We start from the raw sequence: 25,804 nt of genomic DNA, 5'->3' as shown, positions 1-25,804 counted from the left end.
AGCAGGACTTCAGGCTGGAGGATGATAGTAGATCCACCTGGCCTACAAAAACCTGTGACACTGAGCATTTTTAATCTCGCCTTGAAAAGATAATTTTAGGATTGATGCTGAGAGTTCTTCGTGTTGCCTTCTCCCCAGAAAGATGTCTGCACCCTGTCTCCTGTGCCTTGCAAGCCATGCTGGTGCTCACCGGATTTGGGGTTGCAGAGCACGGGGGGGCTGCTGCTGAGTGTTGGGCTGCTGCTGAAGTACCCACTGCTGCCACAGCTGCTCATGCTGCTCCTCCGTACTGCCGACACGATCTTTATCTCCTTGGTGGGACTCACTACAAAGAGAAAATACAGAGAGAAAGGGAACTTTTACCAATTAGTAAAACCATTCGCCTGGTTTCTTTAAAACAACAGCAATACAGCACACTTGTGCTGACAACACTGGGAACGGGTTGGTGTGTTTTACACAGTTAGAAGAGTCACTGCCTGAGAATGATGCCTGAGACCCATGTTTATTATAGCTAACACAGTGACTGAATCGTTCCCATTGCAGCATCTTCTAGGAAGCATTTCAACATAGGGAAAAAAAATTTTGCTGTTTTTCCTTCTACTTCCCATTTATTCTTCTAGTTCTTGCTAGATATTGCTGCAGAATCCCTTCCCCTCACTTTTACTCTTCTTGAAAACTCAATATTCCATGTATCACTAATTACTTTGGGCTAAGAGGGATTTTAACCAGTTCTGTTTGTTTGTGGATCAGCATCTGACATTGATACAGGCACAAAACTAACTCAGGGAGCTAAAGCTTTTGTAAACCAAGTGAATGGACAGTCCCTCTGAACAGGGCTGCACAATACCCTGCACCACTTCTTTTCAGGTAAACACTGAAAACCTTTGGCCAAAAAAAGGATTGTTTCTCATCCCATGGAGTCATTCTACAAACAGCAGTATAGTTGACGAGTAACCTGAGAGAAAACTGGTGTGTTTTCTGTTGTCATGGTTCTGCTTGCGCAGGCAAAACGGGCTGTCATGGCTTTCTGGCATCAAGCGAGATTTCTCGGTGACGAGCTCCATTAATCGCCGCCGGCGGCGGAAATTCATTCTGCACTGGTAGAGCAAGTTGCTGTCCATAAAATGGTGCTTGTTGGACACTGGGAAGGAAAAAAAATAATGGATAGAAAGTCTATGCCTGGTAGGTCTGAAATCAGAGGATACCTGTCTGCAAGGTGTGCACTGCATGTTTTGCTGTTAGGAAGCACCCGGAGCTCTCCCCTCCCCTCTGCAAACTCAGAAGAAGGAGGAAGGTGTTCAGCTTCACATGGATATCTTCAATATATTCACTTTTATACCATTGATAACAAAGTAGGAACATCAGGGGACATTGCTGAGAGGAATCTTTTACACTACCTTGATTAGAAACAATCACTTATTTTTGTCAAGTGGAAATGGAAGCACTTTATCTTTCTGTGACAGGCTACATAATGGTCCATCTCCACATGCACTCCCTCCACATGCTGTTTGGTCACTACAGTCCAGCCTCAACTGAGTGTTTTGTAAATTCACCAGTCCAGGGCAGCCCTTGGGTGCTCTGACTGACTACCTTGCTCGCAGCTACAGGACAGCAGAGGACTAAGACCTGTGTATTTCCTCTGTCTTGTTTGCCACAGACACCGTGTCTCAGACACTTCCTGCAGGACACTTCCTCCCTTTTGCACAGATGCACAAGATTTGGGAATAGGCACTTGGCCAAAAATAATTTCTTACATAATGATCACAAGTCTTAATTACAACCTGTTTTGACACTGAGAGCAAATCCCAGGTCACTGGTGCCTGAGCAAGAGCACCAAGTCTACCCACAGACTGCAGCATTGCCATAACACCCGCATGTTTGCTGCCACCGGTGCTGCATCTGAACAGTCATAAAAATGCAGCAGTTGGGCAGAACTCTGTGCCAGGTCCAGGAAAGTCCTCTGGAGCACTCCCTGCATTAGTACTGCAGCATCTTAAAGAGCTTCAGTAGATTTTTGGCTGTGTGTTTCCTCCATCTTCACCCAGCTCCCGTGATCACGTTCCACAGAGATTATTTACCACAGTCAACATTTTTGATGAAGGTTCTAGATTCTGGATTTACCTAGTTAATAAATTGCATTTATTTCAATATCAACTCATAAGAACTGGTGGGTTATAAGCATTTATTTGTAATAAAATAACCACTCAGATATGCACTCAAGAGGTCAGTCAAGTTTTTGAGTACATGACTCAGTCATTTGGCTTCAGCCTCCTACCACAGACACTGAACCTTTCCTTGCTCTTTGCTCTGCCCAGCACATGGAGTCCAAAAGCAACGGAGCCCAAGGTGTTACACCAGACCAGAGCCTGGAGACCTGTTGGCCTGCTTTCCCTTCATCCTCATCCCCAACATGATATTTCTTGTTCTCTTTCCTTCTTAATACCTCCTTGTGCCCCAGATTGCTCACCATGAGACCGACAGCAGACCACACAAGTAATAGCCTTGCAAAAAAGGCTGCATTTAGACATAAACTTCCAGTATGTTGTTTGATGTGTGTGAGCTAAAGCAATAGCCTCAAAGAGGAAAAAGCCCAACCAGCTTCTCCAGCAGCTGGTGGTCTCAGAGAGAATATTCCTGCCAGGGTTGTCAAGTAAGTTATCATTATCCAGGCAATTAATATGTGGCCAGTCTGAGCCATGATCCTCAGGGCTCAGCCCTCCATACACACATGAGACTGCCAGAGGGGGTCAGACCACAGGTCCATCTTGCAGAGAATGTCTCATGCCTATCCAGGCCACTGTCAGAGAGGCAATACTGCCTCTGTAAATGGACTTTTGCCTTTGTGACACAAAGAGCAATCATGACACAGGAGGTTTCTGAACTGCACGTGCTTGTGCCCAACCTGTCATCTGTCCCACAGTCCTGCAGTGAGCGGTAGGCTGTAGGGCATTTCTTAGAGTTTTGAAAGAAGATAGTTTTGAAACACTACCTCTTTTTTATGAGTAAAGAAGAAAGGTGATGCTAGTCAGCCAAGCTGCACGTTTCAAGTACCCTCTACAGAAAAGGGGGATTGGAGCATCTCTCTTATGAGAAAAGGCTGAAAGAGCTGGGACTCTTTAGCCTGGAGCTGAGAAGGCTGAGGGGAGACCTTATCAATGTATATAAGTATCTAAAGGGTAGGTGCAAGGAAGATAGATACAGGCTCTTCTCAGTAGTCCCCAGTGTCAGAATAGGGGGCAACAGGTACAAGTAGGAACATAGGAAGTTCCAGCTAAATATGAGGAAAAACGTCTTTACATTGAGGGTGACAGAGCACTGGAACAGGCTGCCCAGGGAGATTGTGGAGTCTCCATCTCTGGAGATACTCAAAATCTGCCTGGATATAGTACTGTGTAAAGTGCTCTAGGTTATCCTACTTCAGTGGGAGAGTTAGACTAGATGATCTCTAGAGGCCCCTTCCAACTCCAGCAATGTTGTGATTCCTGATTATGTGAAAAGAGCCCTGTGACCTAGATTGCCTGGTTCTGTTGAAGAGCTTTCCTCTGCTTCATTTTGGTGCTGAACTTGTTGTTCCTTCAAACCAGCCATATCCATTCTTCATGAGCAAAATGGCTTCAATAAGTTAAATTTAGTACTGCAAACAATTTGTGTTCTGACATGTTAAATATTGCAGGCACACACTGCTGCTGTGATCATAACTTTGGACACATCTAGTATGCAGTGCTATTAAACAATATTTTCTAATGATCACTATTTTTGAAGAATGAAAATAGAGGAGGAGAGATTTGGAGACTTGCCTGTATCTAAAAAAGTATTTGCTGTTAGAGGCAGAGTTAATATGTAGGTGTTCGCAGCCACCAGTCCCGTTTTCAGATCACTGACACAATAAGGAAAAGTGGCAATATCTAGCAATATTCTACCATATTACTAGAACAGCCTGATGCAAATACAAAAAACTTCCTTCATTTTTTTAAATCATGAAAAGTTCCCTGAAACTTCAAAAGACAAGTTCCACTAATTCAGCACACTCCTGAGATTCACAACATTCAGTGAAACAGGGCCCCACAAACACCTGGAAGAAGAATTACTGTTGCCAACCATGTGCAGTATAAAAAAGATCAGTATGTTTTCTGATTTAAGCTAAATATCATGGCACCACAGTTTTTAATTAAAACTATTCTGTTCTGTTATTGTCATTAAGTGAAGTGCTTTGACAACCTTCAGGAATTATGATAAGCAGAGATCAACACGCACTTGGGTTGTAGACATCACAAAACACTCTGAAATTCTTGATTATTACTGACCATGAAACTACATAATATAAACTTCTTTTATGCCAAGACACTGAAAATATTTTAGAACAATGAGACTTGTTTGGACAGAAATATAGTCACATTCTATATTTACAATAGCAGAACTTAGGTCTCACATTGTAATAATTCATGCCTGCTGTAAATGTTGTAGTCCATGGAAGGGTGAATTTTTATACGATAAATTAATACAAGTGGACAAGCTGGGACCAATCATTATATATTGTGGAAAATTTGTATATGATTTACACAACAAAGGATTTGTAGCCAGAATGTTTATGACAAGTAGTATTAGTACAGAATGTAGAGTGCTCATTGATTTTCACAGTTGAATTCCTTATTTCTACTGATAGTTTACATCTCATGTGGGAGTGTTAGAACAGCAGCATGTATCCTCAGCTTGCTCAAATACTGTATTTGTAGCACCACATAAATTTTTGCATATTCATTAACTAAAATGTAATATTTGTGTACATTTAAGGAGAAGCTCAAAATATAAACAGGAGTAGTCAGGTCAAACTGCCTCCTTGTATGTACACTATCAAATAAAATTTCTCACCAGAATTCTTGGTGTGCCCCATGGCACTTTTTTTCATTTGTTCATTTTGAATTAGCAGCTTTCCATGATTTGAGATGAAATGCCCATACTGGGTTTCTGCCTAAGGGTAAGTGTATATGGAATGGTTTAGAAAAAAAGTATTTCCAGACTATGGTTCAGAAGGAAGACTATGGTTCAGCCTACATGCTGGGTGAGCAGTCCTGGTGCAGGGATGGGTGCTCAGCTCAGCCGATTTAACAGTCCATGTTTTGCTGTAATCCAAGCTGATTGCAGAATGCTGAGAGGACTGCACAGGAGGGACTTTTGTAAAGGTAATTTAGAGGTTGTTACCTCGAGCTAACATGGAGTGTTGACTCGGAGGCAGCAGCAGATAAACTCCTGGTGCCCAATAAGGCTTCTGCTCCAGGTATCTGTCCCTCTCGTGGAAGTTGCTGCCTCCAGACAGGGACTGGTTTAACTACTCCTGAATTAGTTCACTGCCCTTCATAATGCAGCATAAAAAAGCAAACTGGCATCCATTTCAGTTCATGATAAATCATCAGGCTGTAGCTGACAAGGATGAGGACCTGTATTTGTACATGATGAGAGTGGTGTAAAGAGAAAGGTGGAGTGACTTCATGGTTTCTTTGTTCAAATTTAATTCACCGGTGCTCATGTAGCAACATGTTCAAATTATGAAACAGAAGGAAACTGTATCAAAGAGTAAAATACATGGTGACTGGCAACCTCGAAAATCATAAAAGTGCACAAGAGCATTTGTGGTCCTGGCAGGAAGAGCACCAACATTAATTCATAGTGACCCATGTTAAACTGTGGAGGTACAGTCACAACCCACCAGTCTAACCTCCTACACACACAGGCCACAAAATGTCTACCAGAAACAGAATTAAAAGAACATCTTTTACAAAACTACAGTTTGCTCATACTTTAAAGCAGCCTGCAGGGACCACTTCACTCTTCCCCTTACGAGCTGTTCAAACTGTCAGTTACTTTCGTTGACAGGCAATAAAAATTTATCTCAAAGCTGAATTTGTTTAACTTTAGCTGCTAATCCCTGGACTTCATCACACCTTCATCAGAAAGTGACACAAGATCTAGTCAGAAAGATTTTAAAGAAGTCTGTGAAGAGATGAAGCCAACTCTCAAACATATCTTTGATCAGCTAACTAAATAACACCCCTTAAATTCTGATTCATTTTTTTAGCCCTCCTCTAGTCCCCTTCAAACTTTCTTTATCCTTCCTTAAATCTGGCTATCAGGACTGCCCCATTCTCAGTCACAACCTCACTCCCTTTGTCTGACTTGCTGTCCTCCTTTTTGTACATCTCAGGCTAATAGTAACAGTTACTACAACTGTACTGCACAAAAAGCACAAGCTGGGAACAATTTGTGCCCAGTAAATCCTCCTTCACCTGCACAGCATTGCTTCACACCAATGAGCAGAGCCTGTATTCCCAATTCCTAGATGTGTTGCCTTCTAGTTATACCATTAGTTATATGAAAACACACCTCTTTTTGGGTAATGTTCATTTAACTAATAGAGTTCAATTATTTGTTTACTGTCTCATCTATCCATAGAGTTTGCAAGCTGAATTGGCAAGGATTTTAGCTGGTCATTCCCCATTTACTTTTCTGTTAAGAAGAGAAAAATCAGACTATTTATTTTGGCCTTTCTCAGATTGGGAGGACCTACTGTTGCAGCTTTAGTGGTTCTTGTGCCTGGTTACTTCACAGTTTCTGTCCAGAGACATAAAATATGAATTGCAGTGTTCATGCAAATCTTCTTTCAGCTTCTGATTCTGACATAGAATCCTGGGCTCTGCATGGGGCTCAAACAGCCTTTTTTTGTCTTCATTTGCAAGGAGGCTGATGCACAGCAGAGATAGAAATATTAGTTTCACATTGATTTCATAGAACTGAAGAGGCTTTACAAAGTACAAAAGCCTATTTTAATAAATGGTGTGACTCATGCCTTAAAAATCAGGTCATTTTCATAACTGGCTTTTCCCTTAAATCCTTCCCACAACTTCAATTCCCTGTGATTTTTAGCGCTGATAATCTGTCTACATCTCCACTGTGGTGATTAACGCTTTCTACCAGCTGAAAGCTGCAGCTCCCAGAAGGCCACATCCAGCAATGCTCTCCAGCTGCTTCACACATCCCCAGAAACATGAGGCTGTCACCAAGCGAGCCCATGGCTGGAGCCAGGGAATGGCTGCTTTGTGTCAAGGGAGCACTGGGAAAGAGATCAAAGTTCCCTGCGGAGCCAGATGAGCAGCTTTTCTCGAGAGTGGAGGACACACTGAAGTGCGTACTTGTTTGTTTGTCTGAGCATGTGCTTGTGCTGGGGTTAAGAGGAAGAGGTTATAAAAGCATCAGCAGAGTATACGGAGTTTTCAGCACTGATATGTCATGTTGTTCCTCACTTAAGGACAAAAGCAGCACTGAACTCTTTCCAGCAGTGCACGATGCATGTCCAAGCCTTTTGCTGCACCCAGCAGCTGCCCCAGTCTATTCACAAGAACACTTCATGTTTTTACTGAGGTAGTTCTCTCAATTAAAATTACATTAAACCCTGTTTGAAGCTGCAGAAGATCATTCCAGACCCATCACTATTTATTGCTGCAATGGTCTGTGCCTTCATATAGCAAGTCAGAGATGAGCACACTGGTTTTGACCTCTGAAGTGGCAGGACATTGCCCCAAAAGAGCTGATGTGTGCAGGACGGTGAGACAGGCTGGGGAGCCACAGGGAGAGACGGGGACTGCTGGCTTATCTGAAGGAGGGCACAGGTGGAGCTGCTCCCACCAGCTCCCCAAGTGTGCCCAGGGAAAAGGTCCTGGCTCCAGCCTCATGTCCTTTTCTGCTCTCCTAGGCAGAACGGGTGTTTAAAAGGGAAGGAAACAAATCAACACTGTAAAACAACAACTCCTTAAAAAAATGCCTCTCTCTGTGGATTACACACAGCTTGCTGAGCCCTTCTCTTCTGTGCCTCAGGCCTTTTGCCAGCTCAGTTTCGGTCCCTTGCCAGGGCAGCAGTGGAACTGTGTATGTGTATCCACTCGGGATTGCACAGCATGAGAGTGAGCCTGGAAGCCTGGAAAACCCCAAGTGGCTGCTGGGCTGGGCACAGCACGGCTGCTGGGCTTTGGCTGCTCCTCACCCCAGCTCCAGGCTGCCCACCCACTGCTGCACAGCCCCCCCACTCCTGCCCCATCCCTCTCCCACTCCTGCCTTGCACCAACACACGTGTTGCTGGAGGAGAATAACCGGCATTTTATTCTGCATTGGACAATGCCTTTCCCACTCCTCTCAAAGCTTTCCTGTTTTTCTAAAGCTAATCTGGCATCTGCAAATGCATTTTAATAATGGCACCTATTCAGATTAGTTTCCTTTTACACATGAATGAATTCTACCTGCTTGGAGCTCCCTCAAATCATAGAAGAGAGACTACAGATGGTCAGCGAGCACAGGGCCTCGGGTCTTTATTCCCTTCCCGCTATAGATACGACACTTGACATTCCACCTAAATTATGAATTTATATATGCTACACAGACTGTAGGTAAGCCCACCTGTGAATATGCTCAACCAGCCTGTTAAACTCTTGTCAACGTAGCTGTTGTACTTAAAGGCATTTTTTTTCTCATTTGGATTACAAGGAATTAGCTTTGAACAGACAAGGGATCTAAGTGTGAACTGCTCTCGCCTCCACCCACCCTCTCATTTAAAACTGTGAGGCAGATCCTGGCACTGAAACATAAAATTCAGAAAGCTGTTCCAGCTCATCCTAGCTAAGGGTGAAGCCAGTAAGTGTGTTCAGAACTAAGTATGCCCTGGACCTGTAAGTAGGTCCAGAAAAAAACGGTGGTATAAACCATGCCTCCATGAACTGTGGTATATTCACGTAGCACATTAAAAAAAAAAAAAAAAGTCTAGACAATTTTCATGCCTTTAAAGCATCAGGATTACAACAGACAACTGTCAAAAGTTGCTTGGTAACTGAAATATAGAGTATCCTGCTCTTATTAAAATAGTATGTTCCTCTCAGTGCATTAACATTTTATTTCAGCTTCCTTAAAATACATATGCAGATAAATGTTTCTATATACATTCTGTCTTTACAGTAGGTTTGCCATCTATTTACAGTCTATTTTCAAATACACACGACTTACTCCAGCATGAAAAGCCAGTGTTGAATCACTCACATCTCAGCAGTCTTTTCAGTTTGTATATGAGGATTTATCATCTTTAATTTAGCAAGTTTACAGAACACAGCCAACTGCTCTTCTTTGCTTCCAAATAAAGTATGGAAAGTACAGTCTGTGGCAAGGGAAGCAGAAGATGAAAAGGCCCATCTGGGTATCTTTTTTTTCTGCTGCAGCTGTTAAAAACTGAAACACATTCTCTGTCAGAAAAACAAAATTTGGTAGTTAATACAAAGAGAAGTCTTCATATGTTATTTACATAATGCATAGACCATGTGGCTCTATCAAAAACCAAATCCATTCTGGATTTAGGTAAAGATAACTGCAAGAGCACAACGGAAGACAATGGAATAGGAATCACATATCAATTTATTTCTCTCTGACTTCCCTACTAGGGCAAAATAATGAAAAATATGAAAAATGGTCTTCAGACTTAGAAGAAGCATCTGAATTAACATGGATGAGGTTGTTCTTCCTAAGTACGGGAACTGCTGAGGAAGAACTGCCACACAAATAAACAGCTGAGTGCCTCTGCCTGGCATCATCACAGGGGGAGTGCGGCTCAGAATGAACATAAAGTTGTGTTGCAGGACTTCAAAGACTAACTGAAGGCTTGTGTTTTACTGAGATAAAACAAAGGACCATCTGTAAAAATGTGATGATTTATAATTTTTAGCATGGAGTACACAAAATGAATGCTTGGAGATAAACAATGCCTGATGTGATCCAGGTCTTAGATCAACTAGAAAAATTATGTTACAAAAATGTATGTATTAACTTTAGAAGGAGAAAAATTATTACCATTTAAGACAAAGATTTATTGCATGGTTCAATGACATTTATAAATTCCTATCTGCAGCTGGTATTTCCAAGAAAAGGAGTTCCAAAGAACTAAGGAAGTTCTTAAGGAAGAATTAAGAATAAAGGAAGTTTATTCTTCCTTTATTCGTGCCAAGTTTTCACTTACAAATAAGAAATGTCTAATGCAAAAGTAACAACACATACTTTATAATTTACAGAAATGTTAGGTGAGAGAGGTAAAGCTTTTCAACAAAAGTCAAAGATATTGTTAGATATTTAATCTACTCCCACACTCACAGAATCACAGAACTATTCAGGTTGGAAAAGACCCTTGGGATCACCAAGTCCAACCATCATCCCTACTCTACAAAGTTCTCCCCTAAACCAGATCCACCAATACCACATTCAAATGACCCTTAAACACATCCAGGGATGGTGCCTCAACCACATCCCTGGGCAGCCTATTCCAGTGTCTGACCACTCTTTCTGTGAAAAAAAATTTCCTAATGTCCAATCTAAACCTCCCCTGTTGCAGCTTGAAGCCCTTCCCTCTTGTTCTGTCACTAATTACCTGTGAGAAGAGATTCTTCATAAGATTTATTCTCTAGGCTCTTCACCAGCTTCATTGTCCTCCTCTGTACTCGCTCCAGCAGCTCAATATCTCTCTTGAATTGAGGTGCCCAAAACTGGACACAACACTCCAGGTGTGGCCTCACCAGTGCTGAGTACAGGGGGACAATCACCTCTCTACTTCTGCTGGTCACACTATTTCTAATACAAGCCAGGATGCCATTGGCTTTCTTGGCCACCTGGGCACACTGCTGGCTCATATTCAGCCGCTTGCCAATGAGAAGCCCCAGGTCCTTTTCTGCCAGACACTTTCCAGCCACACTTCCACAAGCCTGGGGCGTTGCCTGGGGTTGTTGTGGCCCAAGTGCAGGACCCGGCACTTGGCCTTGTTGAAGCCCAGACCATTAACATGAGCCCAACGATCCAATCTATCTGAGTCTCTCTGCAGAGCCTCCCTGTCCTCATGCAGATCAACACTCCCACCTAGCTTGGTGTCATCTGCAAACTTACTGATGATACACTCCATGTCCTTATCAAGATCATCAATGAAGATGTTAAACAGAAGTGGTTCCAACACTGAGCTCTGAGGAACAACCACCTGTGGCTGGCCCCAGCTGGATTTGACTCCATGACCACCACTCTTTGGACCCAAATGTCCAGCCAGTGCTTGATCCTTTGGAACCAATTATATAATTATATAATCCAATTATAACTACCACTCAACTCCATTGTGTATATTGATGCTTAAAACCAAATGCACTGATTATCTTGTTAGAGGAATTTAGCTGTATAAATGTAGAGTCCTTGCAAATAATAGGGAAAATTAAATATGTGTTTTAAGACTTTTCTGCAGACAGGGAGATAGCATGTGTCAATATTTACTGTTCTTGCTAAGTCACTGCAAAATGTTTGTATTCATCTCTGAAAGTAATTTGCACAGTGGAGTTTTGGTGATGAAAGATTAACTCCTGAGTGGTGTTAAGCACCTGCTTCCATGCTAAGCCAGAACATGTGTGTGCCTTGAACATACCATGTCTGGCCAAGTGCAATTAACTCCATAAAACTATTTAAAGCTGAAAGGTATTGTAGAGGAGAGTGAGGGCAGAATACACTCATGTCATGCCTGGGACATCTTACCACATATTAACTATCCCTTTAAAATCCTAGCACTGATAAAATATTTCAAAGGAAGATACCTGCTAGACAGTCATCTTAAAAAGAGCTTTTTCCACCCCTCACTCATCCAGGTAAGCAAAGTTTATGGCCTTTCCAGAACCTATCACACTTGGTTCTCTGCCCTTCTCATGCTATCCCCTTAGCCCATCCTGGTTTTGGTCTCATCTACCCTGGAGCAGGCAGAGAATCTCCTTCTTCTCTTGCTGCACACAAACTTTGACCGTAGTAACTAATGTCTCACCATTCCCATATGAAGAAGAACAAGGTAAAATCCAGTCTCCTGGATAAAAGTCTTATATGTTAATATTACAGTGCTCTACATACCTCACCATCCTAGAAAGGGGCTTTTCTACAGCTGAGAAATGTGTTCTGTGCACCTTTTGACCCTGCCCCTACTGAATGGGCATCACTTTGTTTAAAATTCTTTGCACAGTCTGTATTCCTGTATTCTGGTGAACAGCATCAGTGTTCCCAAATACAGAATAACTACTGGTAATTGCCCTGCCAACACCAGCCTTCAAGACCTGTACAGTGCATAGTAACCTGTTATCTATGCTTTTTTTACACAGTAGTACCTGGGGGTACCAGTCCATAGGAAAGGACATGAGGCTCCTATTTGTGAAAATGGGGATTTGCAGGTTACAATTTGCATGTGCCGGTGGGATTTTGGAAGGAAGCAATTCACACTTCAGCACTTTTCAACATTTTCATACATGGCAAGGGAAATATGTGTAGTTATATGTGCCCAAAGATATCAATAAGATTATTTTTAAACAGAAACATTTTATGTTTTTACAGCATGTATACAATTCCTCTTAAACAACTGCTTTCCTTTTTAAAATTAACAGCAGTGTTTGTTTCCTGTGTGAAACCTGGTTTGCCTCTGACCAATTAAAGTGAAGATAAATGTGTCAGGAAGCTGTTTTGAATACAGCACCTCAGCTGCAGAGTAGAGCTTCTCTGAGCAATTGAAATGAAAGTATCAGTAAAAACAAATTGCACAATTCAGTTGTGGCTGGAAAATTACTATATGAGATTGGTAACATGACTGAACTACTTCTATTACTTTCTGTTGCATTAGATAAGGTAATAAATACTTCATAAAAATATTAGAGCAAGCTTTATTTTATTCCATATTGTGGAAATAAAACAATATTGCTAGCAGAAGACTGCCTTTAGGGCAGGAAAATGTTTTATTCTCCATTCCTGTATAGTCAAGAGCCTTTTCTTCTGGTTCTGCCAACAAAGATGCCAGTTAGTGTCAAGTAACATTTTGGTACAGCTGATGAGATATAAACCTAAGGGAGCTTAGTATGGTGAAATGAATTTGCTGTCCTAAGAGACATTTTTGTTGTTGTTGTTGTTTTTTTTGTTTGTTTGGCTTGGTTTTGTTTTGGGTTTTTTTTGCAATTGGACCTAGAATTCACTGAGACAGGGGGGAAACAGAACACCACTCTTGCTGTTTTCCAGTTTGTATCACCAGTTCTGCACAGGGAGTTACCACACCGAGCTCCCTTTTTAGAGGAAATGAGCATTACATAAACCTTCAAAATACACAGATTATACCCACTTAGTAAGGTGAACCCCACACCAGCTTCACGTTAATTCTCTATTACTTTCATAAATATTTCAAACTCCACCTAGATAAATCATAGAATCATTTCAATGAAATCCAGAGGAGATTGAAATCTGCCCAGGTGCATGCACAGAGCATGTCCACTGGTAAAGATAGATCTCAAGTACATAATTGAGTTTAATTTTATTTCCAGCTTCCCCATGAATTCAGGGTGAAATCCTGAGTTACCTTTGACCCAATAAAAGCTGAGTGAGGAAGATTATGGTACCTTGGAATGAGAAGGCCACAACCTCAGCAATAAGCCAATTCCTAGTGCCGTGTTTGTGATCACTTCTTGGGTTTCAAACCTATTTCTAACAGGGTGCTTTGCATGTGCTCTTGACTGCTGGAAGAGGATGGGCAGGGGATCAGCCTGCAAAACTGGCCAGGGCAATCCATAAAGGAGAGCAGTGCCATCATCACTGGATTACTCCAGAAACCCAGCCTGACAGGCAAAATTATTTCCCTTCCAAAGTGCACTGCTGAGCATTTGCTTTAATTAATGAAAAAGAAGGTTGATCTGCAATAAATGTCATATCCTGACTTTCTTAGGTCTGCAAAGATTCCAGTAGGAAAGTAAATCCAGCTTTGAACCAAATACCAAGTTCTGATTGTATTTCCTCTACAAAAACATCAATAGCAGCATAAACCTACTACTGTTTTTTGGTGGGGTTTTTTGGTTGTTGTGGGGTTTTTTGTGTTGTTGGTTTTTTTTTAAGAAAAATTCACCTTATATACAGAAATCTCTTGGGTAAAAATAGGAATGAAATCATTGCTGCTATAAAGAGGAGGGGTGGCATACCTTCCCTGTCTGTCAAGCTCCAAGCATTTGGAACTCTCTAAATCATAGGAAGCACGGGGGTAATTATAGAACTGGAAGCTGATTACTGTAAACATTGAAAAGTAGTTCCTAGTAACTGGAAGCTAGAGATAATGTTAGCATGATTACAACTATAAAGGAACTGTGCAGGTCACTGATGCCCACCATTTTTCTCTTTTCCTTAAAAGTAGGTTTTCTCACAAAGCAACAAGCAACCTAGTCAGTGTAGCACCTTGTATATTAACGACCTGTTAGTATCATGAATTGTTTGTTCTCTGTCAGATCTAGTGTTGATATGACAACATTTGGATCACCAGGATCTGATTACTTTCCTGTTGTGCATTAAGCAATGTAGCTAACAGCTACTGGCAGCTTGTTCTGTCATCTCCTGGCACCCCTCATCACTCCCAGAGGACCTGCAACACGTTTCTGGTGGAAAATGCCTGGTCAAAGAAGGGCAACTTGCACTGCAAGTAGATCAAGAAAACGTACCAAATGGGTTTTAGTGCCAGGGGTGTTTATTTCTTCACCCTTGGGGCAGTACAGTGAGAAAAATTAATCTCCATCACCCTTAACAGAAGGAGCTCCTTCGTGAAGGTGCATCTCTCAGCCACATTGTGCTGGATCATGAAAAAATACTCAATCTGTGCCTAAAAGAAGTTACACCACCAGGACAAATATAATAACACTTCAGCTGAAAGTGATACTCTCTCGCTTGCTCAGACATACTAGAATGACTCTGTGACATGGCCAAGAGAAAAACTGCTTTTCTGGCACCAGTTTGTACTCTGCTCCTGTCCTCAAGTGGGAGGATATACAGAACGTGTCATTTTTATTCTACATAGAAAATTTAGCTTATTTATGGCTATAATCCCTACTTGATCCTTACAAAGCTATTTACCTCAATTATATACATTTCAGATAACAAGTTCTGCAAGTTAGCTACCACAAGTGTAAGAACATTGATTTTCAACCACATCCTTATGCTGTTATTATGTAACCCCAAATTCCAGCTGTATTTTGCATTTGAGGTAGAATTTTCAGAACTAAGACAACAAGCTTTTGAAAAAGCCACCCTTTTATCACATAAACTTATCTCAACTCCTACCTGAAATTATTTAGAACTTGAGCATATTATGACCAAGAAGACAAGAGCCCTTCCACATTATTTGACCTGAAGAAACTACTCCAAAAAGTGCAGCTTTTGCTACCTGGCAGTAGATTTCTCACCATGCTGTATAATCCCATGCTCCAGAAGCCTGCGGCCGAGCTGCTCTGCTTCGCTCCGTGTCGTGGCCTCTCCTTCCTGGATCAGCCAGTCAATGAACTCCGATGCTACAAAGGTCCGTTCGTACTTGACTCCTTCCTCTTCCCTGGCTTGCAAAAGGGTATTTTCAGAACTCATCAGCCTGGCAATGGGGGTGGAAAAAAATTGGAAGGGAAAATGGTTATTTAAAAAAGCATCTCCAGATCTGTTCTGGCCAATCTCATTGATATTAAGCAAACATGTGAACCTTTCACTGACTTATTTAATCTTTCCTCCAGCTATTGGTCTAAACAGGATGTGAATTATAACTGCTTAGTAAAAAAAAAATTAGGCCTTATATCCCTGTGTGAAGTTAATACCTTCTTGATTTGTTTCCTGAAAGACAACAAGGTTTTTCAGTTTCACATTTTGCCTAGTTAGTTCTTTAGCTTCTCTAAAAATGAATGTATAAACAACTTTGAAACAAAAATTAGCCTAAAAGCACCAGATTGTGACTAATGTGTTCAAAAAATCCTAATTATTTTTTACAGTTAGCAGGACTATGCCCCAAGATCATTAAGATATTTTTGAAAATTCTCTCCATAAGCTTTAAAACAGCTGCAGAAAAATCCAAGGGGAAGAAAAAAAGGTAATTCTGAGGTTTGGGTGGTTGATATATATTTGGTGTCCAACACCCAGTAAGGAAGCTGCAGTCAGTGATGTTACACACCTGAACACTCGGAGTCTCAGAGCTTCTGTGCCCCAGCTGGCTCCATGTAACACCAGAGTTCAGAAGAACATCCTGAGGTGTCTCTAAATCCCCTAGCAATTGGCATGCACCTAGTTTAGGTATGCTAATAATATTCTTCTCCATTCAAGTAACCTACAATGACACAGTATTAAAATTTTAAAAAATAATAATAAAAAATCTCAGTATTTGTCAATGCAAAAGTAAGGCTGACCCTTTGAAATAAAAGATTGAAAAAAGAAATTATTATTGTTCCCTTTCAATACAGAATCACACTTTTTTTGTTGTTGTTGGTAGACCAAGCACCATAGCCTCCTTCTTTATTAATTTCATTTATCTTCATAATTGTTTTATTTGTTATAGGCTAATAACAGGAATAGTGGTAAGACTTCCAGACTCAGGTCATGAGTTGCATGGCTATTTTTCCTATGCAAGACTACTAAGTCCTCTCCCTTCACCAACCATCTCGAAAATAAGGGCACTACTGAACTGTAACAGGAATATTCTGGAAGCACTTCATCTTTGCGCCTCTGATTAAAAAAAAATATTAAAAATTTATGTAAATCCATATGTGTCTTATCTCTATCTTGAACTGCCAGCATGTTCAGAGTCCATGGAATATAACATCACCTCCTCTAGGAGCCATCAGAAAAATCTGTGCCATAAGAACACAGAGAAAAGCTTCATTTGAAATTACAAGGAGGTTTGAAAGAACTCAGCCCCTGTGATTTCAAAGATTTATTCCCTTGGCTTTAACAAAAGCTAACTAGAAGCCTGAACTAACTGGATCTAGTGACCAGGCAGCAGGCCACATAACCATGCAAAGGCTGCTCAGCCACAGCTGTTTGTCAGTGGCAGATCCACTGAACTGTGTGTTTAGATGTTGGTGCATCTTTGCCTGCACCTCTGAGCTGAGTACGAACTAAGGGAGTCAGAATTAGCTGAACTCAGGGACGAGGCCAAAAGCAAGAGATGTGTTACAGAGGGCAAGGTGGTGACTGTAGAACTCTTGCAAAAACCTTATTTTTATTATTTTTTTTTGTATTTTGATTTAAATGCATCTGCACACAAAGCAATGTTTTGTCCCAGATGAACAACATCTAATACAGACGGTGTTCCAAAATACAAACCCAAAACTCATGTTTTTTCATACCATCTGCTGCATGGCTACCCAGAACTGGTTACCCAGGCTCTGCAGGCACCAAAGAAAAAAATCCTTAGTATTATTTTAATTGCTCTTTGATGAGTCTATAATTAGTTGACCAGCTCATTGATGTCACAGATAGAGAGGTCCTTTAAAAAGAGATGCTAATTGTTAGATTTTTACAGAGAGACAAAAGAAATTTGGAAAAATATCAAGTGGAAAAACACTCAGCTTGACATTTCACACCCTTCTGCATGTGCCCAGAATAGCACTGCAAAGGATTTGGGCTTGTGAACAAACAGACACGACAAATTGACAGCTTAACAAACCCAACAACAGCAATCCATAGACTTACATTGCTAACTGAAGTAATTCACTGTAACTCCATGGCTGTCAACAAAACTGTACCAATTTATATCAGCCAAAAACCTGGCCTTTCATTAGCCAGAATCAGAAACTGCCTCTATCTCTTCCATTTTCTCCTTGTTTAAAAAAACATGGAGCTATTCATGTCAAAACATATTATCTGCTAAAATTGGCATTATTCCGCATTAAGAGAATGCATTTAGCCCAACACTGAAATTCAACCCATTTTCAAAAGAAAATTTTAACCTTGTTTTACCTAATTAACTGCATCAGAGAATAAATTTGACTTAACCACTGATGAGTTAAAATGAAAGTGGTTCAAAGAATGCAGTGTCAAAATTATCAGAATTATTTCCTGAAATGAAAACCATGAATCTGCACTTCTTTCATTGTGAAATCTGGTTGAAAAATCTCAGTTAAAGTCAACACCATGAGATGACTTACAGCTCCTAAACCAAACTGGCCCAGAAACAACAGTCCTATGTGCCTGATCAAAACCTCCTGCAAACTGCAAACATCATAAAATAGGATGCCTGCACACTTGATTAATTTCAATTTTTTTTTAAGCTCTGAAAGGTCTGTGATGGATTTCTTTAAGATTTTCAGGGAAGGCTGATTAATAGGGTTGAATTGGAAACATGTTTATCACATTTGATCTATCTGGTCAGTCCTGTAGAGTATGAAAACTAATACCATCCTTGGACCTAAGAAACTGTTAAACAATTTACCAACAAGACTGCAGGAAATCAAGCAGGTTTCATCTCTAGTTATAAACTCCAAGGCATGTTCATAGGAAGGATTACCAAAATTCACAATGATGAGCAGGGAATCTGAACTGATTGATGATTTTCAGTGCAAATGAAGGGAGAAAACAATTAGAGGCTGATTTTAAATCCAAGCACACAGCCACTGAAGATGTCCGCAGTAGGCAAAAGAGGTCATACCACAAGAGAAGAGAATCCAGGCTAAGAGGAGCTTTGTGCTCACACAAAAGGGAGAAAAGGAAAGAGAGGTCCTCAGCAGGGGAGACAGCCTTAATGTTCTCCAGTCCCAAGGGAGAACACAGGGCATTCACCCAAAACAGCTGGCTGAATGCAGGGCACCTGCCTAATGCTTCCATTCCTCTGCTCATGCAACAACCTGCTGATCCTCCAAAAGCATTTTGCTGATTTTAGCTATTGAGGGTACAAATCTGCATGGACTGCTCTTGGATAACATGTCCATAGCTCTGGGCAAGCACAAACTCCATTTGCTTCTGAATGTAATGGTACTCCATTCCCAGGGCAGTGGGTGGAGAAGGGCAGGAAATAGTATTATAATGTCTAGTTTAAACTAGCAAAGTCTAACAAAGATCAGCAACAGCTACAAAATTAGACACAGATTTTTAAAATATGTTGGATTCAGAGAGATTTCCTTTGGCATAGTTTCATTTCTCTTGAAATTAGGCCTAGAGGCATTTTGATAAACATGTTGAATGTACTGGTGAATGACTTCAGATCTGTGCCCGAATGATTTTCTCCAGCTTTTGCCATTTGATAACAATTTTAATTGCACTGAATTAATATTTTCTTGCTCAACACTATCAGCAAATTGATACAACTACCACACATAACCATTTCATTGCAAAATGTAGTAGTCTGACTTTCACTACTAGATTTTGAGTTTAAAATGCATCCAGTGAAACTATGAAGGTCTTGCTAACAAATGTGCATGGACAAAGGACCAGGTAAAATCTGAGTGCTCTGCACACTGGATTTGCTGCAATAAACAAAGTAAAGCCCAGATAGCCCAGGTTCTTATCTCACATGAACATATAATATTTCCAATGATCCATGGAGAATTTTTACCAGCTTTGACTGTCACAGACTGATTTTGAAATGCCAGATATTTTTAATCTATACTATATTTGGCTCTCAGGGCTGGTTTCAAAGGTTTCTGAACCCTTTAGATACGTTGCCTAGGAGCAACTACCTTGTGAGGATGCAGTTATATTTAGATATAGGTACTGCTTTTGGCATTAACCCTTTTCCTAAGATGAGAACAATCTAAACTGCTATGAACATTTTTCTGCTAGTATAGTGTTGCACAGACTGGACACTAAGACATTGGTTTGGGGACAGTCCTCCATGCAGAGAAGTAGGGATGCAAGCAGACACTGACAGAACAGAGTTCTTTCCACCACAGCTCCTTTCATGCAGATGACTGGAACCAGCCACACCACTACCACCACCAACAAAGATTTTTCTTACAAAAGAATAGAAATATAGAAAACAAAGAGAAAAAAAGGTTTGCTACTGTAGACACACTGATGGGCTTTTCAGAGTATGGACCAGGATTGCAGGCACTGTGTGTTACAGAGTCTAAAGGAGCAAAAGCTGTGCTTAGTAAGGCGCAGAACATTTTGCAGGTGGGTGATTCAATTCATTTGTCCCAATGCATTCACTGAAGGATTTTATCCAACGGTGTATTTCCTTGTGTCTCATACAATTTATTTATTTATTTACTTTAAATAGTCAGAGTCATTGAGTCTCAGGGAACTTTATCTGAATCCTAAATTTTACACTGAAACCTAAATAAAAATGTCATTAATTACAGACTGGGAAGTATGATTAAGCTGCCTAGTTATTTGACAGAAGTAATCCAGTGGGATATTCAATATCTCAACATAATCACCTGTTTTGAATCTTAATTAGATGCTCTTGGATAGGTTTGGTTTGGGTTTTTGTAAAAAAATACTTATAACCTTTCTGAAGTAGAAATTTTGCTGATTAGAACACTGAAGCTTAATTTCACATATTATTTAAAATCATACCTCCTGGTGAAGCTGTAAACATGGAGTCTCAACAAGTATATAGGCACTTGTTCAGTACATTTTGATGTATTCATGTTTTAGGCCTTGTGATTACAGTTTTACACAGCAAACCATCCTTTAGAAATATTTTTTACAGGACAGAGTACAAGGCCTTACATCTCTTATTGGAGGTATTTACAACGCAGAATGTCAGAAAATGCTCTTTCATTTTAAAGAAAATGCTACAAGTGAACACGTAGAAAAGCAAAAGAGAAATGGGAGAGAGAAGGGTTACCAGCTAAAATCATGGGAGTAGACAGACCCATTCCTGATTGATTTGAAAGCCTCTGACTATTCAAACATAGACTAACAAGTATCATTTGCCTCCCATGGTACTGTTATCAACACATTACAGATACAGAATGCAACATACTTTTCATACAGTCTTTGTCCTCTCATGAACACCTTCACCTCGTTGTCCAGTGGAAATGTCCCGTCATCTTTTCGGAAGCGGTAGAACAGTTTTACATCCTTGAATTCCTTATGCTCATCACAGACTGAAACACAAAATAAAGAAATAATTATTCATATAGAAGTCAAGGAGTTGAGGATCCATTTGGCAGGTCTTACTGTGGAACTTCAACATTTACATTTATGGAGCCTGAACTCCTGTATTTTGGTGCATACAACTTTATTCAGCTCTAATAACTGATGAAAGGTTGGAGGAAACTTCTGGATAGGTAACCAGATTTCTTGGTGAGGGGGATAGGTGTTCATCATTTTGTGAACAAAAATGCATCCATCTGCTATATACCCAGAAAACCTTTTGATTAAAACATTCTGTTAGCTTGTTTGTTAAAAAAAGAACACCCAATAATTTAAGGATTCACAAGGTTCTTGAAGTTACTTGTATCATTTGAGCAATGTTGTAGGAAACCTGACACTTGCTGCAGAATCAGTAAAAATTAAGGCCTTCTGACCTCTTAAAATTGTCTTGCTTGTTCTTCCATGCCAGCTAGCAAATAGTAGGTACAACAGGAGCGAGCACACTGAGAAATGCTAAATAAGGTCTATAAGACAGCAGCTGATGATGAACTCTTGTAAATGTAGAGCAGAGCTCCAGCAAGGGCATAAATTATTGGTAAAGATATCCCAACCAAGCTTCTCCTAGCAGTGTTGCCAGCACCCATACATGGGCTCACCTTCTGCACTCCAGAAGCAGGAATTGGTACCCCTGTCTTTTGACACAGGAGTTGAAAGGAAGGTCTGAGCATCATGCAGAACCTGACTGAACCTCTCTGAACTTACCCTAAATCACTTTGCAAACTATTATTAAATTTGTGTGCAATACATGAGCATTTTCAAGAAACACCTGCTCTATGTGTAACACATACACTCATATGTAAAATTTCTATGAAAGTGTGCAATTGGATCCTGAGGTAGAAAACATTTGAAGGCTGTTAAAGCCTTAAATGGGCATTCAGCAATAAAACATCTATCGCTCAGTTAAATTCAATCACTCAGGCAGCCACGTAACTCTTCACTGACATCTTCTCAATAGAGGATTAAGTAGTCAGATTTGAATACCCCATAATTACTTTATTCTTTAACTATCTACTCTGAGTCCCGGTTTCCATAACAACACAGAATTTTAATTTAATAGCCAAGCAGAAGCTGTAGAAGTGGCACTCATTCAATATGTGCATTTCTTCCTTTAATTAAGGTGGTGTTAATGTATTGCAGATAGCAGCACTATTGCTGCACATACACTGACCTCTGCATAAAGTCAATATTTGTCTCTTTGCAGTTGCTTCATTTTCTCTTAAAAGGGAAACAAATGGTACACTTTGCCTTTCTGAAATAGGTAATACTGTATGTTTGGAACCAAGGGCTTGGATCTTCTTTGTGTGTGTGCTTCCTAGCCTTTTTGTGTATCAAGAGGCAACTAAATGCTACCACTGAATTGGAAGTCTCCTTTTCATCAGCCTAAATTGTTATTCAAGAAGCTGAAAGGAACAGATCTCAAAGAGAAAACAAGTTTCAGAGAAAATTAATCAGGGCACAGTCAGACCACTAACTTTGTTGCAGCTGTACCAGCACTAATGTTTGTGCAGCTGGTGTGAGGGATAGGGCCAGAGAGCTAATCCACGTGAGAAAAATGACCTTTTTTTGCCGGCTGGTTTTTCAGATGGGTTTTTCAGCTGGAACACTGTTCTCTGGGGAGCAGGGAAGTGAGGGCGGCAGGGACAGAGAGGCCAGGATCCAACTGGGGCTGCTCTGGAGGCAGGGAAGTAGGAGCACAGTCTCCAGTGCCTTCCTTGGCCTGTACTGACATGGGGAATGTCACTCCACACCCCTTCAACCTCTCCACGTCCCTCAGGACACAGGAGATCTTGCAGAGCAGCATAGTTCAAGAGATAGGTGCTCTTTCTGGCAGGGAAAAGATCCTACCTGTCCTATACTTTCCTGTAGGAATGGGATTTCTCTGTTTCACAGCAGTCAACAAAATTCAGCTTAGAACTTTTTAGCATCTGATACTGCACTCACCATGGTGGATGATGCTGTGATCCAGTAATTTCTGCACCAGTTTAATTGCCGTCTCTCGGTCTGAGGCCTCTTTGTGGTCAATCAGCCAGTCGATCAGCTCTTTGGCAACAAAGCAGTTTGGGTACGTCTTGAGGTGGTGCCGCCGATCTTTAATGACCTTTTCTTCATGCAGTCGGAGCCTGGGAGACAAATCACCTTATGAGTATCATTTGCCAAGAGCCTCTGTAACTAGCAGGATTGGGGAAAGAGGGGAGCAGAGGCACCCGAGTCCTGCTCACAGGATGGGCTCGGCAGGTGTTGGATGGAAGAGGAAGAGATTCAGTCACACATCCAACTTTGAACCCCATGTTTGGAAAACTGGCTTGCTGCCCAGTGAGAAAGATTTAATACTGAAGAACAGCACAACATACTAAGCCTATCAAAATACTTCCCGTAGGTCAATTAAACTGTCAATAATTTAGAATTAATTTTCCCACATTACCACTAATACATTCCATGTTACTCTTATTTTGCAGCTTCACAGCCATAGAATTTTTTATTATTTTTTTTTTAATCTCATTAATCTTTTTAGCTGTAGTTTCTTCCTTGGTTTGGTAACTGCATTTTGCCTCCAGCTGCACAACCAGCATAGCATTTATGATTTAAAATTCAGTCACAAAGCTGTTCCAACACAATGTCATCTAGCACAAGAAAGTTGCCTCCTACTCTAAATAAAGGGAAACTGATTTCTCACTTGGGAAACTGTTGGTAAATGTTATCTATCTGCAAAATCTCCCCCACCATCTTGAAAGCAAGTTGGCTGGCTGCTTTTGACATACTTGCATCAGAATGCAAACTCCTGATTTTAATTTTACCTCCTTAGTAAAGGTTCTGAGATTCTGCTTTTTTTTTTTTTTCATGATTTTTTCTCAAATAAACAAAATCCACACCATTATCAATAAATTATTGGATACTGTTTTTAAAAGATTTTTAAGTTTTCTACTTTCTTGTTTCCATTTTAATTACTAGTTTTAACCTCTCTGTTTCCATAGTGCCATGTCTATCCAACAGTTCTGAAGAAAGTAAAGAAACCACAATAATTCTGGCCGTGATAGGAGCCCAAATGTTGTGAGTAATGCTGCAGTTTTAGGGGGTACAACTGTCTCTGTTTTCTAGAGATGGAGGTAGCACAGACAGGCTCTAAGATGAGCCTCAAGAAGCACAGAGCAGGAGTCCATTCTCCTGTCAATATTAATCCAGTATGAAACAATTATTTCTCTTTGGAATGAAAGAAGAGGAAAATATTTGGCTGAAATCAGTAAAGAATTACTAGAGCATCAGACAAGGCTTGGGTAGGCTTCTACCTAAAACAAGTAGCAAAGCAAGCTTTTGTTTTGCAGCATTTAGCCTTGAATTTGGGTGACACAGAGCACTGGAAGAGGTGTCTCAGAGAGGTTGTGGAGTCCTTTCTCTGGTGACACTCAAAACCCACCTGGACACATTCCTGTGTGACCTGCTCTAGGTGATCCTGCTCTGGAAGGAGGATTGGACTAGATGATCTTTAGAGGTCCCTTCCAATCCCTAACAGTCTGTGATCCTGTGATTCTGTGTACTACAATGGAATGGCCAGTATGTGATATGAATGTAAAATCAGCTTTGCAAAAAAACATTAAAAAATGAAGAGTTTTATATTAAAATTACTGATGAATCAGATTAGTATTCTGGAAAAAAGTGCTGGTAAATATCCTATGCACTGTGAAATTATCTGAGTTAAAATACCTTTGCTTAAAGCATATTTTCCAGATGTGCTCTAACAGCAGTTGCCATACTTAGAAAGAAAAGCCTACACAGTTTTAATTATAGAACATGCAATTATCAGTATGTCTAACTGAGTTTTACATTTGAAATATATTCTAGGTTCTGTTAATGCTCATCTAGTCTTACGTCACATAATAATCTGCAAGAACAAGAACAGGGAAAGTTTTCATCTGTGAGGGTCTGACCCAGCTTTCTGTCATTGGTGTAAGTCTAAATGGATGGAGCTCATATGATACAAGAAGGAAATCCCCTTCTATGAAATTCTTTGTCCAAACACCACGTAGGAGTGAGGCAGGACTGGTCTGGCATTCCACACAAAAGCCAGTAGCCAAGAGCCACATCAATGAGTTTTTATGTCTTGAATTCTAACAGAAGGCTTTGCTGCTGTTGGATGGCTTATAAATATCTCAAGGGCCCTGTCATGTCAAAAGACATGGGTTCCCACAACAAACTTTTTCCTCAGAGGGAGCATTTATAGGGTCTCCCTATACACCTTTTTGCCTATATTCCTAAAATTAAAAGAAATTGCATTATCTTTATTATCTCCACCCACTTCCTGAAGTGGATCCAAATTTGCTAAGAGTTTATGAAATCATTAAGTCTAACAGAGCGTGACCACATAAACCTCAAGAAATTTGAAAAGACAAATGTATCCACCTTTCCAAAGATAAGTGGGAACTTTTATAGCAATTGTATCCATACTGAATTATGTCCATGCTAATTTACTTGAAATAAAGAACAGAAAGGGAATTCAGATTTTCCCCCAGCTGGTCTATACTGTTCTCTCTCCCAGGGTTTCCTCACCTCTACAAACCCACTACAAATCAAAGTATGTGGAGGAGAACTAGCTCAATAAATTGGAATTGTACCTAGTCTAAAATACAAATATAAATGCCTCAGGTAAATTTATTGAGCATATGCTGCAATATGTAGAATCATAGAATCACGGAATCATAGAACTATTCAGGTTGGAAAAGACCCTTGGGATCACCAAGTCCAACCATCATCCCTACTCTACTAAGTTCTCCCCTAAACCAGATCCACCAACAACACATCCAAACCACCCTTAAACACATCCAGGGATGGTGACTCAACCACCTCCCTGGGC

The 25,804-nt window shown here is 40.5% G+C and overlaps 1 protein-coding gene across 1 annotated transcript in view; it reads right to left on the bottom strand.

Moving 5' to 3' along the window:
• Positions 1-23,682, bottom strand: part of DEPTOR (DEP domain containing MTOR-interacting protein) — a 50,239-nt gene extending 26,557 nt beyond the window's left edge. Inside the window, exons 1-6 of the mRNA XM_009995373.1 lie at positions 23,633-23,682; positions 22,900-23,078; positions 20,786-20,909; positions 15,288-15,466; positions 956-1,141; positions 191-325 (exon numbers count right to left, since the gene is read on the bottom strand). Coding sequence (XP_009993675.1) covers positions 191-325; positions 956-1,141; positions 15,288-15,466; positions 20,786-20,909; positions 22,900-23,078; positions 23,633-23,682 — 853 coding nt within the window. The remainder of the gene's footprint in view (positions 1-190; positions 326-955; positions 1,142-15,287; positions 15,467-20,785; positions 20,910-22,899; positions 23,079-23,632) is intronic.
• Between the last annotated feature and the right edge of the window lie 2,122 nt (positions 23,683-25,804).

Source organism: Chaetura pelagica, unplaced genomic scaffold, assembly GCF_000747805.2.
Source record: "Chaetura pelagica isolate M959 unplaced genomic scaffold, ChaPel_1.0 scaffold53, whole genome shotgun sequence".
Taxonomy (NCBI): domain Eukaryota; kingdom Metazoa; phylum Chordata; class Aves; order Apodiformes; family Apodidae; genus Chaetura; species Chaetura pelagica.
Note: the sequence above shows the minus strand (reverse complement) of the source record. Positions and strands in the feature narration are given on the sequence as shown.